The sequence below is a fragment of the Symphodus melops genome (assembly GCF_947650265.1).
Source record: "Symphodus melops genome assembly, chromosome: 3".
In the NCBI taxonomy this organism is placed as follows: domain Eukaryota; kingdom Metazoa; phylum Chordata; class Actinopteri; order Labriformes; family Labridae; genus Symphodus; species Symphodus melops.
In genome coordinates, this window is record NC_136693.1 from 420,695 (window position 1) to 440,577 (window position 19,883).

General features: G+C 42.0%; 2 protein-coding genes and 1 long non-coding RNA gene across 6 annotated transcripts in view; all 3 read left to right on the plus strand.

The window, feature by feature from the left end:
• Positions 1–4,530: 4,530 nt before the first annotated feature.
• On the plus strand, positions 4,531–6,201 carry LOC306821330. Of its 2 annotated transcripts, XR_013778767.1 has the most exons (4): positions 4,531–4,807; positions 4,935–5,075; positions 5,441–5,579; positions 5,658–6,198. It is a non-coding gene; the product is annotated as an uncharacterized lncRNA (long non-coding RNA). The 2 variants fall into 2 exon arrangements; XR_013778766.1 differs by having other exon boundaries at positions 4,531–5,075; positions 5,658–6,201.
• Positions 6,202–6,211: 10 nt separating this feature from the next.
• On the plus strand, positions 6,212–10,848 carry LOC306821320 (CUB and zona pellucida-like domain-containing protein 1). The gene is made up of 9 exons (XM_079339680.1): positions 6,212–6,345; positions 6,687–6,828; positions 6,930–7,073; positions 7,708–7,766; positions 8,838–9,028; positions 9,111–9,511; positions 9,701–9,800; positions 10,151–10,340; positions 10,436–10,848. The coding sequence occupies exons 2-9, from the start codon at positions 6,785–6,787 to the stop codon at positions 10,570–10,572; spliced, it is 1,266 nt and encodes a 421-aa protein (XP_079195806.1). The 5' UTR covers positions 6,212–6,345; positions 6,687–6,784; the 3' UTR covers positions 10,573–10,848.
• A 5,114-nt stretch (positions 10,849–15,962) lies between these two features.
• The window catches only part of ppfia1 (PTPRF interacting protein alpha 1), a 24,897-nt gene continuing 20,976 nt past the window's right edge, over positions 15,963–19,883 (plus strand). For 2 of the 3 annotated variants that reach the window (XM_079339628.1, XM_079339630.1), the window contains exons 1-2: positions 15,963–16,954; positions 18,888–19,154. In XM_079339628.1, the coding sequence (XP_079195754.1) occupies positions 18,888–19,154 (267 nt within the window). In that variant the 5' untranslated portion in view covers positions 15,963–16,954. The remainder of the gene's footprint in view (positions 16,955–18,887; positions 19,155–19,883) is intronic. The other variant, XM_079339629.1, reaches the window with a different exon arrangement.

A 19,883-nucleotide genomic window follows, 5' to 3' on the forward strand; every position in this document is an offset into this window, starting at 1 on the left:
TCAATGCCCGAGCAACAGATCTGGTTGACATTCCTGCTGTCAGCATGCCAATTGCACGCTCCCTCAATGCTTGCGCCATCTGTGGCATTTTGCTGTGAGACAAAACTGCACATTTCAGGGTGGCCTTTTATTGTGGACAGTCTAAGGTACACCTATGCACTAATCATGGTGTCTGATGAGCATCTTGATGTGGCACACCTGTGAGGTGGGATGGATTGTCTCAGCAAAGCAAAAGTGCTCACTATCACACATTTAGACAGATTTATGAACAATGTTTGAGAGAAATGGTAATATTGTGTATCTGGAATGAATTTTAGATCTTTGAGTCCATCTCATGACAAATGGGAGCAAAAACAAAAGTGTTGCGTTTATATTTTTGTTGAGTGTATATAAAGAATTTCTGGAGACTCTGTTCAGTTTGTGTACAAAATAGAGTGAGTAGTGAGAGAGGAAGAGTGGAGTGTGGAGTTCTCAGTTCACTCATGCTATATGCTGAGGAGTTTTAAGGATAATGTACTTATTACGCAGCCAGGTATTGAGGGCCCTGTTGCCTCTGTAGCTTTTCCAGATGGCAGAAGGGTAAAGGGTTTGTTTGAGCGGTGAAATTGGTCAGCAACAATTCTGTTGGCTCTGCTAAGACAGTGTGAATGGTAAGAGTCCTTGATGGCCAGCAGAACGGTTCCTATGATCTTTTCAGCTGTTCCCAAAAGACTAACTCACCATTAGTATGTAGCTTATCTGCCTATTCCCAGCTCAGTAGAGGCAGTAGTACCTTGGCTAGAGTTTAGAGTGGAGTGCCAATAATACTTCATTTGTACTCCTGAACAGACTATGACAATGACCTGGCCATTGACGACTGAGTTAAACTTGGGTGTAGGCTCTTCCTGTACACAGTAGATGGTGATCTATTCATTGTAAGTTATCCACCATTACATAACTGACATGTAAACACAACTTGACAGGAGTTTCTATGATCTAAACCAGGGGTGCTCAATACGTCGACCGCGATCTGCCAGTCGATCGCGATCTACCAGTCGATCGCGAAGGCAATGTGGGTAGATCGCAAAGCCTTATAAAGTAGATGTCAGCCTATCGTCCATCCTCACTATGAAAAAAAAACAAAACGGCTCAGTGCTCCGCGCCTCTGTATTTTCCTCTTAAGGTTTCATTTCATTAAAACCAAAAGTAAAGACGGTTGCGATGTGACTATTTGCTGAATGAATATTAAAATATGTAACGTAGTGTTAAAAGGCTGTATCAATCAAGTTATCATTTGTTGCAGCAAGAAAGGCAGAGGATGATCAGGCAAAGAGGAGGAAAGGTGAGAACTGTAATAAGCTAAGAGAATGAGAAACAGTGAAGGAGCCGACAGATGAAACAGACAAAAAATAGAGATGTAAATGTAGCCGAGGCTGGAAAACGAAATGACATGCAAAGAATCAGAATATTTCAAGGCCATGTTCAGTCACAGCATGAATTATCCATCAATAATATTATTTGGATGGATAAGTAATAATGTAACTAAACATGGCATTACAGTTAAAATAATCAGTAATCATGACTCAGCAGTATACTTGGACTTTTGGTTTTAAAAATTCAACAGAGGATGAGACAGGAGAGAGACATGAAGACCAGGACCCAGTTACATACAAAGACCAGGACCCAGTTACATACAAAGACCAGGACCCAGTCACATACAAAGACCAGGACCCAGTTACATACAAAGACCAGGACCCAGTCACATACAAAGACCAGGACCCAGTTACATACAAAGACCAGAGTCATTCTCTCTCTCTCTCTCACCATAACCTATACCAAACACTTAATATACAGGTACAGAGGTAAATTCTAAATAAATACATGTTTTGCACATTTATATTAGTAAGTACATTTTATTTATATAGCACCTTTCACAGAGTCCACAAAGTGCTTCACAAACAGTTGAAAACATCACACGCAATATAGAAGGCCAAAACAATACAGAAATAAGAGAATGAGTTCGTGCAAGAGTTGTCCTTGTTCAAGAACCAATTCCTTACTGAGGTGTTGTTCTGAGTTTAATCTGAGTGGACCAACCGGTCAGATGTGTGGGAGTTGTTTTTCTTTCTTTATCCTGGTGATCAAAAACAATGCAAGTTTGGATCTTTGTGCCAAGCAGCCCATGCATAACATTGCCTGCATGTTTTTCATGCATAACTGTTATTTATTTGATTTATAGATTGCGTTCATAAGAATCACCCACATTGTTTTAGTTACACATATCAGTCGATCATGTCTGCCGCAAAAGGCTGGCTTTTATTCAAAAATCTGTGAACATGTACAGCCTGGACTTCTTTTGAGCTTTACGTTCAATTTATGTCTTTATTCTTACAGATGCATGAAGTTACATAACTTACACAATAGTGTTAAAGTTCCAAAAATGACTAAAACAGGTGACTTGACATCTTGCAAGGACAGGGCAACCGTCACGTCATTCATTGGTTTATACAATACATTTAAAAAGCCTCGGCAACTTCAACTGCATTCTAGGATTTTTGAAGCCAAAAATGACCATATTGGTTCAGAGGCTGTAGGAGGGGAGGATCCAGGGATGGTGAACTGTAAGTTTTCATATCTAAATATTCTAATAACAATTATTCCTCTCATATGAAAGGGTTTCCCTTTTAATGAGATTTTATTGATGGTGCTAGCTGTGCATTTATTGGACTCATGAAGCTGAGAGAGCTTGTGGAACATAGCTTGTCGCTTATCCACACACTTTTTTTTTTTAATGGAAACTTGACCTTCCACAGGTATTTTTGTGTATGGAAAAATGACAAGCTTTCATTCAATTTACATAATGCTAATCTAGTTCAAAAGTTGAATGTGACGATTGTTTTCTCTGTTAGAATTCTTTATCGAATTCAAGTGCCAAGACAAAACATGAAGCTATGATTCTAACTGTGATTGATGATAGCGACTTGTTATATTTGCATGCATCCTAATTCATTTTATGGACCCTTGGTTAAGATATCCCTTGACCCTTGATAGATTGTTTATTGATCCCGGGGGAAATTCAAGATTGTGTTTTGGGAAAGAACCATTCCACCTTGGCTGAGAAAACCCTTCCTATTCAACTAAGATTTCATTTGTACTCCTGCACAGACTATGGCCTGGCCATTTGTAACTTAGGTTAACTTGGATTTAGGCTCTTCCTATGCACTGTAGATGGTGATCTATTTATTGTAAGTTATCCACTCGTACATAACTGGCACGTAAACACACCTTGACAGGAGGTTCTATGACCTATACATTCTTGGGGCCTTCAGTGTTTCGAGACCCACAATGCAATCAGCTGGTCTACAAGATGATATAAGCAACATTTCTCAACTGCAAACTCTTGCCAGTAAATGCTGCCCTAAATATGAGAATGAGTTCCTGGTGGGGTATTGTTCCGAGTTTAAATGGGGCACCTTCTAAGTGGACCAACAGGTCAGATGAGTGGCCGTTTGTTCAATAAATTATATAGGATTATTCACTACAACGATTCGTCTTCGGTTTCATTTCTCCAACAACAATCGCCTGTGTTAGCAGAAACTAAATACAGCAAGTGCCTTAAAAAAACAAATGTTTTCTTTTCAGCAGCGCTGAGGCGTGTAAGAACGACTCAGTCACAACATTATCAAGATGTTTTTAATCCTTGAAACTGATTCGACGAAAGATTTTTGTTCAGCAACATAGTGTTCATACTTTTCAGCGGGCATCAGGGTGTTCTGTTCAACCTGCAGAGGTATAAAAGAACGATGCAGGTGGATGTGAGCTGTCGAGGATCTGAAGCACAGATGAGTCTGAGCATCATGGCCTTCACACGGGTGCTCCTGCAGCTGCTGCTCCTGGTCTCACTGACATCTGCATCCCATCACATTGGGGGAACCGCGACCTACACCTATAGAGGAAAAGCGCCTGACGGGAGGTATATTGTAAGTGAAGCAACTATTTTTTGTTTTTATTATTTTTATGGATTAGGGCCATTGTAAAAAAAACAAAACAAAAAAAAAACGGTTTAACATTTATTTTTATAGGATTCTGACTTTCAACTCAGAGTTCTTGCTCCCCTCAAAAAAGAAAATCAGAAATCTATGAAAAATAATCAGTGGTCGGATTCACAAAACCTTCTGGAAAGAAAAAAAAACCTCTACAATCTTAAGACAAAAGTTTTAAATATTTCATTTGCATGAATAAAGCGCTGATTTATTTTCTTAACTTTATTCTTGTTTATCCGAAGAAAAAAACTTAAGAAGTGATAAATCTATCCCTGAAATCACAAAATAAATCTCAGAAGCAAAGCTACTTTTTTCAGTGGCCCCAATCCTCTTCCATAAACACGAAAGTTGTGGTTTCATTGAAAATGATTTACATACACCATGAACACTGGCTACATATATATATATATATATATATATATATACACACACACATACGTAAATGTTCCTTACACCACAAACATCAACAAAGGAACCCCTGACTTCCAGAAACCCCAGCAGCTCCTTCGACTTTTTATTGCTGAATTTAATCAAAATAAGAAGAAACGTCTCTAACCAGAGAACTGCTTTATTCCACAGGTGGACTTCCACAACAGAGACACCTACGACCGCTGTTACTACTCACACTACTGGTCTTGTTACCAGGGTCAGTGTGGCTCATTAGTCAGTGCACAGCATGGGACGATAGACAACAGCACCAATGCTCCATCTAACGAACAACTTTGGTGTGAAACAGAAAGAGTTGAAACGAGATATGTCACCAGTGACAAACCTTTTAAAATGAGGTGAGCTTTTCCATCATACCTGAATGTATGTTGTATAAGCCAGAGATTCATAGAAATGCCTCTAAATTCTGCTCTACTCATGAAATAAAGGCAATATTTAACAAATGTTTTTCCTCACAAAATCCAGGGCAGCAAGCTGTTGTTGGATTAATTCGCGTAACGCAGTGGCTTCAAATTGGAGGCTTCTGACTTCTGTGGATTTGGGAAGAAGATCTGACACCAAACAACCCAACAGATCACCAGACATCGCCATCCTACCTGTCCTAAGGTGAGTCCCCTGCTCTGAGAATGAACGGGTTCGACCGTTCATCAATTTGTAAAGTAACATGTTGAAAATGTCAATCTCTAGCAACCCCAGTGGTAAATACTATTACACTCAGTTACTTCATGAAATATAACTTCTAAGTAATGTTCTCAAATAATTTGAAAATGTAATTATTTTAAAGCCATTGAAGACTGGAATAATCTTGGTAATAATCTGGTCTTAAACCTTGCACAGAACTCTGCACTTTCACCCGCAAAGTCAAAAAACAAGTTTAAGTAACCAGTCTTGTCAGCATAAATGCGTCAAAGGATTCTTACCAGCACACAGTCACTAAAGGTCACTTACTCGTGTTAATGTGCCTGTTAAAGAGTTCCTCAGAACTGCCCACGGACCTACAACCTGACCACCTTTGATCCTGATGGTGACAAAGTTCGATGCCGATACGGAAATGTCCAAAATGTGGAATGCGGGACATGTGACCAACCTTCAGGCTTCCACTTAAATCAAGTTAGTTTTTAAATATATATTAAACACCACTGTACTGATGCTGTGCTTTACCTTAATCCTGAATGTTGACATTATTAGGACTCCTGCACGTTACAATACAACAGCGGCAGTTATGACTCCAGAAGTTACGTGTTTGAGATGGTGGTGGAGGACTTTCCACGAGGGCACATCACTCTTCAATACTCAGACGGATCTCAAACCTCCAAGAGTCCAGCAACGATGAGGAAAAAGAGACAGGTGGGATGGTGGGGGACAACAGCCGCAGCACCAAACACAACACCCTGGGGGTTGCGGCACACAAACGCTTGGTTGTGGACGACAACACCACCAACCACAACGACCGCAGCACTAACCACAACAACCGCTGCACCAGCCACAACTGCACCCGGATCCTGGTTAACTAACTCCTGGTCGTGGTGGCACACAAGCACCACAACCCAAGCCCCAACCACAACAACTGCAGCACCAACAACCTGGTGGTGGTGGCAAACAACTACAACGACTCAAGCACCAACTAAAACCATAACTCCATGGTGGTGGCAAACAAACGCTTGGTTGTGGACAACAACAACCGCAGCACCAACCACAACAACTGCAGCACCAACCACAACGCCCTGGTGGTGGTGGCAAACAACTACGACTCAAGCACCAACTACAACCACAACCCCCTGGTGGTGGTTGTGGTCTACAACACCCCCAACAACCACCACAAAAACCTCTCCAACTTCTCCGCTCAGTGAACTTCCCCTGCATTTCTCATTTCTTGGTAAGTCACATTTAAAACTTATTAATGAAAACTGGAAATAAATATGTACAGTAGAATTGGATGGTCTGCCAAATTACATTAACTTAACCAATATTACAGTGACATTAACAGAATAAAAAAAGGCTAATTGGACTCTTTGACTGCTTTCCCCCCCCCCCCATCAATAATAACGAAAAAAAGAAAATATTCAACATAAGTGTTTAATATATAATATTCAGTATACTGTTAGTTAAATGTTCCTGTCATCATGTTTCTAATTAAAATTGACCTTAAAATTATAAAACAAAACAAAAAAACATTAATTGAAATAAACATTTAACATATTACATTTTTTCCTCCAGTGGACAAACCCGTTCCCTTATGTCAGCCAGGAATCTACCTGCCTGAGTTTTTAAGCCCAACACCTCAAAACGGAGCGCACTTTCACGCAGAGGTCGACATGGAGGTGGAGATCAGAGTCACAGCAGTATCTTTACTTTCAACGTAAGTCAAGCGATACGGCAAAACAGTCTCATCATTTAGACAAATAATAAAACATAGGAATTTTTGTTTTATTAATGTTTGATTTCTCTCTTTTCATGCAGAATACAGGACATCATCTTCAGCGGGCCAATGAACACCAGAAAGCACAGGACCACCCATAACGAGTTTGTTATTGCATGGACACCGACGTCAGTCCACCTTGGAAACCACTACGTCATCTGCTTTGCTGTAGAATCAGTGAGCGGGTAAGTGTTTGGTTTATTTACTTCATGATAGATTTAGCTGGGCACTTGTAATATAGCAATAAATAAGGTCTCTTAAGGTCTTCATGCAAGGAAACAACAGCCGTTTTAAAAAGTTCCGATCCTGGACCTGGGGAGATTTCTTATCAAGATGCGGCAAGCCCAAGAGAGCGCTGAATCACATCTGGAGCAAACAGCTGCACAAAACGGGAAAATACATCGGTTGTAGTTGTGTGCTTTGTATTCAAAGACCTGCAGTGTACATCACTCTCTTTGTTCCACTGTGGAGAATAAAGTCAATTGCAGGTGATATTTTTTTTTACAGAGACCCCCCAACATGTTGCTTTTTGAGGTTTTCAGGGGGGGGTTGAAGTTTTGAGACCCCCCGTATTTCGCACTCTAGACAATACTTTACCACAGCATCCTCATCACAACATACAAATTATAGTAGACTGTGTTACAACATTTAACATTGGGATATGATTCGGTTTAAAAGTTTTTCCAGAGCATGCATCAGACTGTGTGTGCATGATGGAGAGATTTGTGATGGTTTTAGGATGGAGTTTTCGATCGTTTCAGAGCTTAGTTGAAAATGAAGGTCCAAAAAGTTAAATCAGTGTTCTTTCATATTTTTCAGGTCTAACGTCTATCAGTCGGACATGAGGTGTGTGGTTGTGGACGTTGGAAAGAAGCAAGGTGAGTCCATTTGCTACGTCAGCATTTACAAACCTTTTGTAGTCGGGTAAGGCCATTATCACATGTTTAAAGCTTTGCTCATCAATTATCAAGCCTCTTATACATTTAAGCAAAAAAAACATCCAGGTATGCCAGATGACTTGCGGCGATGTCGCGCACCGCATTTTCCTCTTCATATTAGCGCCAACGGTTCAGAATCTGACCTCAGCTCTGCGCTGCATGTCATTCAACAGTCTCTCCCATCCTTGTCAGGACTGTTGGCAACAAAGAGAAGGAGCCATATGGAAAGTGTAAAACAAAAGCTTATGTCTTCAAATGTCCAAAGATCCAAAAGAAGTAATACCAGACTCCCGAGAAAATCCAACAGAACAGGAACACAGTAGGGAAGACAAGTTAACTGACACAGGAGGGAATAGACACCTCAGAGAGCGTTTTGAGGTTAAGAAAAAGGGCCTATTGCCAGGAGAGATCGGAAGGGTGGCCAAGAGACTGGCGCGACGGACAGATCATTTCAGGGGGCGGCGGGGAAACTGACCAAAAGCCGACTTCACATATGCACCCAGATAGTATCTACTGTAGATAGTAAGAGATTAGAGGCTCCAGAGAGTCTCTCAACCTAGTTGTTATGAGGAAACATTTTCAAGTTGTTAGACACCCACAAAAAGAAAGAGGTCTTTGGGCCAAAAAATTGCGCTGACAAGTTGAAGGCAGGGTCGGTAGTTTTCTAAAACTAGCATGATTTTGAAAGTAGCATCCTCTCCATTCTTCATATTCACCCACCCCTCCCCTCTATGCTTCCTCTAAAGCCACGCCCCTCACTTACATGCACTAGCGCCATTGGTCCAGAAGCTCATTCATAGATGGGGTAGAGAGGCTTGATTGGTTTATAAAACATGTTCCAAGTGCTGATATTGGTTTAAGTATTCTGTAGCAGATTTAACAACAGTTACAGATGAGAGCCCAATCAATACTATTCCTTGTAGAGAGCTTGAGTAAAAAATAGGGCTTTGAATAGGGTTCTCAGTTAAATGCATTTAGTTTAATTGAATTCATTTCTATCTCTTGTTTAAGTTGAAGCCCATGTGACCTGCGGTCAGTCCACTATGAGAGTGGAGGTTGAGAAATCTTCATTCCCTCGACTCAGTGAGGATGATTTACGGCTCAATGACCCATTAAACGTCGTCTGCAGCCTAAAGACTCACTCCAACAAGACTCATGTCATCGGCATCATCCCTCTCAACTCTTGTGGCACCCAGATCGAGGTAACACAGGCTCATTTGTTTCTTCTGTTAGATGCTGCTGTAGCTTTTCTGTCTGAACAACTGAATATCTCTAACTCTGCAGGAAGATGAAGTGAACCTAAAGTTCAAGAATGAAATCACCACGTTTGACAAAAACACAAACGGGATCACAAGGACAAACCTGCTGGAGGTCCAGTTCTACTGTCAGTATCCCAAACAAGGAAACGTGACTCAGAGCTTCACAGCTCATAGGAATTCAACCACCGTGTGGGAGAAAGGCTTCGGCAAGTTCACCTACAAGTTTGAGTTCTTTCGTGACGCTCAGTTCAAGAGCATGATCAATCCGAAATATTACCCTTTGGAGTACGACTTAGGGAGCCGCATCTACATGCAGATCGAGGCCACGTCTTCAGTCAACAACACCGAGCTGTTTGTGGAGTCCTGCAGCGCTGCACCGTATGACAACCCCAACTACATGCCAGTCTACCCCATCATCATGAATGGGTAAGTGTGGCTATGACCCCTACTAGAAACAGGATCCAAAATGGAATTGAAAGAGTTCATGATCCAACAAGTCCAAAAGGAATCTGCAGATTTGCTCACTGATTATCTGCCCCTGTAATGGTTCCTGTTGCTTGGTAAAAATATACTAAAAAGTTTATAGTGACAATATTTGTTATTTAATCTCAATAGGTGCAACATGGACCCAACTGTTGTCGTCCACACCCCTCCTCACCAAAGACAGTTCCAGTTCAGCATGGAGGCCTTCAAGTTCATCGGATTACATGACCAGGTTAGGAATGCACTCTGAGGTTAAGATGACTGTAAATCGCATAATTTTTGTATTTAAAAACCAGAAAGTACTTACGTCGTCTGAAAGTATAAAATTGTCATCTCTCAACCAGAAGGTTGAGGGTTCGAGGGTTCCACCTGCGAGCAACATGTCCGATGGACAAGACACTTAACCAAATTGCTCCGCCTGCTAAATGTGTATGAATGGGATTAGTTACTTCTGATGGTCAATATACATCACAACGAGGCATCAGCGTGTGAATGAGTGTGAATGGTTGTATCTTCTCCTCAGGTGACGTGTTGAAACAGTTTTTCTGTGCACTTAATGACAGCATGTCTTGTTGTTTTCAGGTCTACATCAGCTGCTCAGTCCTGATGTGCCAGGCAGGAGAACCCAACACCAGGTGCGCTCAGGGATGCATGGCAATGAATCAAGGCGGTGACAGGCGTAAGAGAGATATCGCCACCCAGACTTCATCCCACTTTGTCTCCCAGGGTCCCCTGCGTATGAAGAGGTCAGCAGAGAGAGCAGAAAGCCCAGGTAGGAAAAATGGATTTGCTTTACTAACAGCACACCTGACATTTTTCAAACCCAGGTACACTTTGATAAAGTCTTATTCTCATTTTTTAATCCAGTGACCAACCTGAACCTGAACCTGGTTTTCATCGCTGGATGTCTGGTTGCAGCCGTTGGTATGATCAGTGGAGTGGCCGTGTACAAAGCCAAAACATCAAGGGTCAAATACCAGCCTCTGTCCACGTTTGAGAGTTAAGATAGCTGCGTGTACATCTCCACAGTTATTGGGACTTTTTCTTTTTATTCAACTGGTGATTCATGGAAGAAATTCAGATATTTTGCTAAAATGATTGATATTTGTGTTTTGTTGTTTTTCTGGCCATTGATGTCAAATGATTATGCAGCATGTTGTTTCCAGGGTTTTGATGGACACCAGGAAGAATAGCTTAAGCCACAGCTAATGGAGATCTGAATAAATGAAATGAAATCATGATGCAATCCCTCATTCAACAATAAACTGTTTTCTCTCACATCTATGTCTCTTCCTCTCTTACAAATGAACACTTACTCCAGGGGAATATACTCATTACGCAGCCTGGTAGCGAGGGCCTTGTTGGCTCTTTTCCAGATGTGTCAGGCTGAACTGGTTGCGCCCTTGGAGTAGTGACAGTAGCTTCCATAGATGAAGAGATGTTGCTTGATTGGCCTGGCTCTGAGTAACCCTGAATAACAAACAGCATTGACCTCGTTATGACGAAATCTAAAATACAAGCAAATTATTCAGATTAGTTTTGGTCTTCATGGTAAATTACACAATGAAATCAATGTAAATACTGACCTCACAAAGATTGCAATGCAATTAATGCAAATATAACAATAATATTAATTATGATTTGATATTTCTATATTTAAATGTACATTGGTTCTATTTGCCTACACTTTAAATTCCTCCATTAAGGTTCAAATAAAGGATTATATAATTTTAATCTGATTTTACACGTCTGTTATGAATTAAATTCACCAAGAGATGGCGACATTTTACCTCCATGAAAATGGCCCAAAAGTATTGATAGCATAGATTGATGGGCTATAAACCTGAGCCAACGTACGACGTCTTTCAACAGAGGTGAATTTAAATACCGTTAACAAGACATTCAATCAACAATAATCAGGGCTGCTGAAATGTAATCGACAGAATGATCCGGTCTCGTGATGAGCCGACAAGCAGCCGACATGTTTATGCCACAAAGTTTTTAATTTAACAACATGCCTACCTTCAAGTGAAGCCTCCTCTTGTTTTGACTTTTCCCGTTCTTTAGCTCGCTCCAGATTCATATTACCGCTTGGACGCCATCGCTGCATCCAACTGCCTGTCGGTGCATCTGACCACTGATTGGTCAGATGCTGCTTGCTGTCAATCATTGCAGCAACGCGCGCGGTGTCAGATTACGTCACTTTTTTCCCCTCTTTTCTTCTCCTACTTCGCGGCAGTAATCAATCTTTTATTTATTTATATAGCGTCAATTCATAACAGGCGTTATCTGGAGACACTTTACAAAAGCAGGTAAAGGACCTTACTGATGGCTATATTACAAGAGCCCAGCTTAATCCGTCATAGCGTGGCAAGAAAAAACTTCCTTTTGCGCATCATTAGCACATCTGCAGAGAATGCGTCCATGGATCGTGGGGGTTTTGCGTGCAGGGGGGGAAGCCAACATTTGGTCTCACACACACTTAATTTGTGTTTTACAAAACATATGACACACAACACAAATAAACTGATATACAAATGTACAATCCTTTCTGAACTGAAAGAAGACAGGAAGTGGAAGTGTAATATGTCGGCACGGTGGAGAAACTGGATTCAAATCGAGGTCCAGCAGTTTGTTTTTGTCTGTTGCAACAAATACTGCAAATATTTAGGACCGACGCGCTCAACAATCATGATATACGACAATGGGTTAACAATCCATATTTCAATATGTCCAACAGGACCTATGATAGACTCGTTCCTCGCTGTCGCTTCACTTTTAACTCTGCAGAGTTGAGTCTCTGATTGGTCAGAAGTTAACTGATCGTGTCAGCGCTGCGTGCTTACAGTTTAAAATGACAGCACAGGTCTTCTCTCTCTCCTACAGCTGATACATTTATATTTAATCATTTGTGCAAAATGCCCATTGACAGAATAATAGAAGAGTACTCACCTGGTACAATGCGACGCCAAACCAGCTGCAGCAAACAACTCGGAGGTCGACGACGTACCATCTGGACGCGGGGTAAAGCGTGATGGCGTGCCGCGCAGACACAGTGATCTTCTAAACGCCCAGTGCACCCACGAAGACAACATTAAACTAGCCTGCTCTCCAGTTAGCGTTAGCGTGTCGTTGTTTTAAAGGAGGTGTGGTCAGGTGAAAAGTTGACGCGTTCCTACCTTGAAGACGCAGAAAATGACCGACGGTCTGAAGTCCTTAAAGCCTGACTCAGTATTTACCTGCTAGCTGAAGGGTGCACTGAACAGGTCAGTGAGTTCACTATTTATTTATTCACTCACACACACACACACATAACACCTACTCAGCAGCTACATGTATCTATGAGACTATGCAGGTCTGTCTTGACTCAGTCCTGACTGATGGAGGATGGATTGTGTTCATGGAGGCTTCATTGGGAGATTCAGATTTCAGTCTGAATGTTTCATTGAGCCTGCCTTTATTTAACTACCTTAATGGGAACCAGCCACACACGCTGGGGAGTGTGGGGGCCGAATACAGGTGAAGCCTGTTGTGCAAAACCAACAGGTGAGTACTCACAGTAGCAGAGGTCAAGACCTGGAAGATGGCGGGAACATCACAGTAAGCTGCTGCTGACCGAAGCTAGCTGTTCGACTCTGTCTGACAAAGAGCAAACCAACAGTCACACTTCCACAGCCTGGAGATAAAGAGGGAGTGAATGACAGCAGCTTCTTCCCCTGGTGTGTCTGAGCTCAGCTCACCTGCAGCTCACACTCACATCCCTGCCTCTCCTGCACACGTGTTCAAACCCTCCTGCTCACTGACCGGACGTCTTATTCTGCTCCACGTGGCTTTCGGACTCATGCTGCATTCAGGTGCTGCTCGAAGGGTCCAACTTCCTGAGTTGAGATTCAGAAGTTGCTCGGTGGGAAAGTCAGACTGTTGTTGCACAAAAAAAACACATTGATGCTACGAAGAAGATCTGCCAAATGTAACTTTTAAATTATTTATTAATTGTTTTTATGCACATTTTTTTTTAACATTCTTATATTTTTATCTAATTTCATTTTGCACTCTGTGATTTTGTTGTGCTGTAACATTTCTCTGTTTGCGAGCTGAATAAAGGATTATCTTTTCTCATCTTAAAAGTGACATTTGAGCAAAAAGTTAAATAAGTTAATTATTAGTGTGTTGACATTAACACAACATATTTCGGCCCCCATTTGATGAGTCGGCCACAAAATGATGCTCCAAGTGTCTGATTTTGTTTTTCCGACTTGAGCAGGTGTTCATGTGCATTTTACAACTTGGAGTCTCGTTTTTCCGATGTGTCCGACACAACCTGAATGCATCACTAATATACATCTTTATTTTTTAGGCTTTTGTTCTATGCTAAAAGTAAAAATGGTGAGCGTAGTGTTTGACCCTGCAGTGAAAAGTAGCTGCAGACACAATGCTGTCTCGTGCATGCAACATTTTTTTTTTTTAAGAAACACTGCAGTTGTGTTGATTATTTTTCCTGAGGGATTTGGGGTATAAGAGTAGAGATGAAGCCTCACACGTACTTTTACTCTCTGTATCATAAATATGAGTTGTATGGTGTTGATTCAACACAAGAGGGCGCCACTGTTCCAAACTGAGAGTCCTTAATTGATTTTCAGTTTGTGAGGGCTGAACTTAAGTCTCTGTAAAAGCTTTTTAAACATAAATTAAAACACCTGGAGAGACACAGCTGCAGCAGTGTGTCAGTGTGTTGGATTCATAGTGTGCAGGGCTGCAGCTGATGCTTGTCAAGCTCAGGATGATTTCTTTTTGTGAGTTAGTGAGCCGACAAAAACATTTCAAAATAAGGTTTATTAAACACTTAAAAGAGTTTTGACCCATCAGTGGTCACTCAGTGTATTTCACTGCTACTTTTAAAAGGCAAATGTTTGTTTACATTTGTTTAAAGGAGCAAATGTTTGTTTTTATTCTAACTTTCTTTTCAGTCTTTAAAAGTTCATGTTGCTAATTTGGAGGTGGCAGTCTGTATATGACAGGTTCAACATAGAGCGTCATAAAATCAGTTTGTTATTTCAGCTTTCTGTATTAAAGTGGACAAAAGTTAACAGCCGACTCCTTCTCATGAACTCAGGAACCGACTCCTGTCCTAGAACCAAATTATTTTATTTTTTCACATTGAGCTAATCAACTAAAGGTTTAATAACAGACTAATGACAATTTGCTTTCATATTTAATATTAATTGTAGATATTGTTTTTTTCTAGTTGCTTTTGTTTTGATTTTCTTATTGAGTTTTGAACTTGGACTGCAGTACCCGTTTTAAACGCTAGGTGTCAGGCTTACCTATTGTTCCTATGAAGCTAGCTGACTCCCCAGCTCTCCTCCTGAGGATTTATGCTGCATTCAAGTGCTGCTCGGGCGGTCTAAGTTTCCGAGTTGGAAAGTTGTTCTTCAGATTTTAGTGTGTTCACGTGACTTTAGTTCGGAAAGTCTGAAGGCTACAGATGGTAAATGTTAACCCCTTGATGCCTGAATTTGTTACCAAGTCTTAAAACATTTTCTTTTACACGTGTTTATGCTTTCAAGTAGATGCTAAATTAAGTTGAGAACGTTTATTTGAAAACAGCACATAAATAGATATTACATAAAAATAGCACATCAAACGGATGTTGTTCTGTCTCCAGCTGGTCCTGTGACAATCTAATGCTTGCAATGGTTTCGAGGTGTCTATTAAAGTGCATCAACCGGCAGTGGAGGAATATAGACTCTATTTTGGCTGCATTTGGACCTGAGCTTATAAAGTGCTTTTCTAGTCTTCTGACGACTTAAAACTCAACGCAGGTCACACCGACCCATTCACTCACTGATGGTCCCATTCATACACACCACCGACAAAACAGCGGGAGCTGCTTCAAGTGCCTTGGCCAAGGACACATCGGAGGTTTTGCTGCAACTACCAAGTGAGCCACAACAAAAGAAGATCAGTGTAATGTAACTGTTAAAAGTCATATTTGACTAAACAGTTGTTGACTAAAGTAGAAAAAACAACAACAACAACAACAACAACAAAAACACACTTTTTCTTTTCCTCCCAGGATGACATGGAGGATGGAGGATGACATGGAGGAAAAACTTTTTGGCTCCATGCAGTTACTTTCCCTACCTCACCTGAAGCCCTGATTAAAAACAGAGCACCCACTCAGGCTCCTCCTAGTGCCCAGTACAGGGACTGCACACATAACCAAAACAAAACACATAGTTTGGCTCCAACATTTAACAAAAGCATATTTTCCCCCCCAGTGATGACGACTCTGAGGTCGAGTCGGGAAATCGGGCACGTCATTCTTTCCCGAGTTATTATTCAGGTGTTCGAGTGCGTTTTACACCTCTGAAGTTCGTGTTTCCGACTTTTCCGAGATGACATTGAACGCAGCATTAGCAGAGCAAGCTAATGAAAGTTGCTAACGACAGAGAGCCCCTCCATTGGCTGTCCCGACTGCCGAGGCTGGCAGGACCGGACCGGACCCTCGGAGCCTTTTATTTAGTGGAAATACCGGGAGAACTCCACAAACACGGACGGAAGACAACGAAGGGATTATAACTTTTAAATGTAGAGTTTGGATTGTTCAAACGGATTTAAAACGTCGCTAACGTTCAATGTTAGCTGGAACTTTTTTTCCCCGAGTCGACCCGTTGAAGCTAACGTTAGCCGCCGCGCTAACCACAGATAAATCATTCATAATATGTCAGAATTAAGATCGTTTTAAACTTCTTAAAACATTCTCATTGATGTTCGATACATATTTAAACTAGTCAATATCACGCGGTCACATTTTATTACGGGATTAGAGTGTAATATTTGTGTCTTGAAACTAGCAGGCATTAGCTACCTAGCTGGCTAGTAGCTCACTAGCTAGAGTCCGTTTAAACTGACTACAAGCCAAAGAACTACAAATTAGCTAAAGCTAGCAATGCTAACTGTTTCCACGTCAGCGTACTGTGTCATAACCTATCTACTTGTGAGATGTACAGTTTTAGAGAATTAGATTCTTATCTTTTGTAAGATGATGAAGACACTTTATTTTTAATCCATAATATTTAATTAACGAGTCGCCAGATATTTGATGCTAACGTGCTAACGGTCTGTTAGCCGGCCAAACTTGGATTACCCCCCTCCCTCCCCACTTCACTTTCTGAGGCCTTCAGGATCCACTTTGCCCTATATTTTTATTTTTCACAGCCTTAATGCATCCCAGCCTCTGAATGGAGTCTGTGTGTTCAGATGTAAACTGACAGGGGTTTTATTTTGGTTCCGGGAACTTTAAGTGGCCTTCCTGGACTTTGTTTACCTGACACCGTAAAATAACGTTTCAAAGAACATCCGGGATACCGCCGTTTATCCAAGGTGAGAGAAATAACAGTGGAATTTTAAGGGTTTATTTTGTCAGAGGTGGCTCACATGATGTATTTTCCACATTTTAATGAAGCTTATAAATATAGGTAACCTCATCAGTTTCCCCTCAGCATTTTGTTTTTATTCTCAAAATTGTATTTAAACTTTATTCTCCACATTTCGACCTTATTCCCACAAAATATCTTTTCTACTTCACGTTTGACATGTTGTCCTTCTTCTTGACAGCTCAACTTTAGTCTCAAAGTTGTTTTTCAACTTCATTTTCCCAATCGAAATTTTCCTCAAATTCTTGTTCAGCTTTTCAGCAAGTTTTCTTTTAACATAATATTCGATGTTTTAACTCAAGTCTTGCATGTGTTTTAACTTTATTCTCCACATTTCAACTGTATCCTGACTTTTCCACAAGTTTCACCACATTTAGATGTTTCCCATCGAATTTCTCGTCATTTAGGCTTTTAAGTTTATATTCTAGAAATCGTCTTTAAACTTTATTCCTAACATCTCCACTTTTGTTTTCATTTAAGACATTTCATCTTTTTCAATATTTCCACTTTTTTCTTTTCAATTCTTGAAATTGTATTTTATGTTTATTCCAGTTATTTCATTTAAATATTTGACATATTGCTCCTTTAAGTCTTCCTCCATGCCTGATGAGCTCTTCAGTTCCTGACTGGTTCGTCAGTCTTTACTTTTTGACGTTTGGGATTTCTGTGCTTCCACTCGACCTGCCATCTGTCACTCGCTCTCGTGGATGCTGAGTGACCCTCCCCCTCGTAAACATGCTTGAGCCTGAGTAGCTTGACCTCGATATAGAGCGTTGCTTTTATGCTTTTAGGTTAAGTTCTGTTCCTTCCATCAGGAGCATTGTTAGTCATAGAGGGTATGTATTTGTGACAGGTTGTTTTTCTGCCTTGTTAGCTGACATGTGACAGCAGGTAATGGCGTCCAGTTTGATAACGCGCTCAGTGACAGATACAGCCGAGTGTCGGTGCACTGAAGCGCACTCGGGATGCAAAGACGGCGAGATGAAGGAGCAGCCTCGGCTCCCGCTGAGTTCCTCCTGCGCTCGTAAACTGTTGAAATCCAGCTCACATGATTCTTGGCGTTTTGTTGAACAGTCTGTCGACAGCCTACCTAAGCTCCTTGGTGTGGAGGGCGGTTCTAATTCCCCAGCCCTCCTGCCCAGCTGTTCCTTAATCTGACGTCACAGAAAGAGCTTCAGACGCTGCTCGGTTAGCCGCCTGTGATTGGTTAAAGGCTGTGTGGACTTTTAGAGGAGTGAACATCAGTTAGTTAGCGTCAGTAAGAACTGGTTCAGCTAACCAGCCTGTGTGATGAGCTGTTTGGGTGACTAATGTTTTGTTATTCTGGTTCAAACTTCTGGTTTTTATGTTTCATCCACGTTTGGTCACGTGATCGGAGGCTCCGCCCATGTCCGGGAGGTGGATTAAGATAGGTGTACGGTGTGCTCGTTAGAGGCCAGAATCCCACTGCTGTGTCTGAAGCCTTTTTCACGTATGAACATCTAGAACATAGACGAGGACCAGATAGTCTGTCGAGCCGAGCGGGAGGCTTCCCCTGTCAGACAGGTACTTAGATAGATACTTTATTGATCACGAGGGAAATTCAAAGCATCCAGCGGGGTCTCCTGAAGGAGGGGGGGGGGTCTCCTGAAGGGGGGGGGGGTCGTCTCCTGAGGTAAGATGTGACGTAAAGAAGGACGCAGAAGTAAATGAGCTTTGATAAGGTTTAATAGGTAACACACACTGCTCGTGTGTGTGTGTGTGTGTGTGTGTGTGTGTGGTGGGTCAAGTGTCTTTCAGAGAAGACACCGGCTGAGTTTAAATCCTAACCTGAACTCCTGTCTTCTCCTGCTCTGTCCTTCCACGCTGCGGCGCTCTGATCGATCCCAACCCGGCCACAGATGATGTGCGAGGTGATGCCCACCATCAGCGAGTCGGAAGGGCCCGGCGGGGGAGGCGGCGGTCGTCGGGGCTCCGGCTCGCCCCTGCAGTCGGACTCGGAGGGTCACTTTGAGTCGCTGATGGTGTCCATGCTGGAGGAGAGGGATCGTCTGCTCGACACTCTGAGGGAGACTCAGGAGAATCTGGGCCTGACTCAGGGCAAGCTGCACGAAGTGAGCCACGAAAGGGACTCGCTGCAGAGACAGCTGAACACCGCTCTGCCCCAGGTGAGTGAGTGTGAGCACCACAGTCGCACAGTTTCACTCTGTGCTGTCAGCCAGAGATGAACTCTGAAGAGGGACGCCGCTGACAGACGTGTGACGTCGCTTTTATTGGTTTATTTAAATACATGCTGCCAGATGTCACAGTGGGCAATAAACACAAGATGCTTTTAGACCTGATATTTGACCCGTTTTTAACACATCAAACATGTTTAATATTTACAATTTCACCCCCCGACAGAATGTCTGATACAGCCAATGAGAGCGAGCAGATTGCTCCCAAACATGGCAGCTTAAACGCACCTGAGCCGTCTCATGAAGACGAAGCACGATAAGGTCTGGTGTCTGTGAAGTGGCTGTTACGTGCAGCAGCTGTCTCCTTAAATAATATAAACATATTGATGTGGACTTTTGAGGCGTGCGGTCCACGAGCTTCTCTCACAGCAGGAAGCAGGGACACCAGAGTCCGTCCTCTGAACCCGGCTCACACGTCCTCGGGCACGTCTTCATGGGTAACTTCCTGGTTTGTTTGTGTTTGTGTAAGGTCAGACATGGCTGCAGTGCGTCCTGCACAGTCTGATGTGACATGGAGGGACTGGTGATCCAGACTCTGTGCTGACTCATGTTTCTGCCTGCTGGGGTCTCACCCTGAGACCAAAGGGATCAGGTGTCCAGTTTGAATGATGCATTAGAGAGAGGTCATCATTTAAACCCTGTTGTTCTTAAACTTGAATA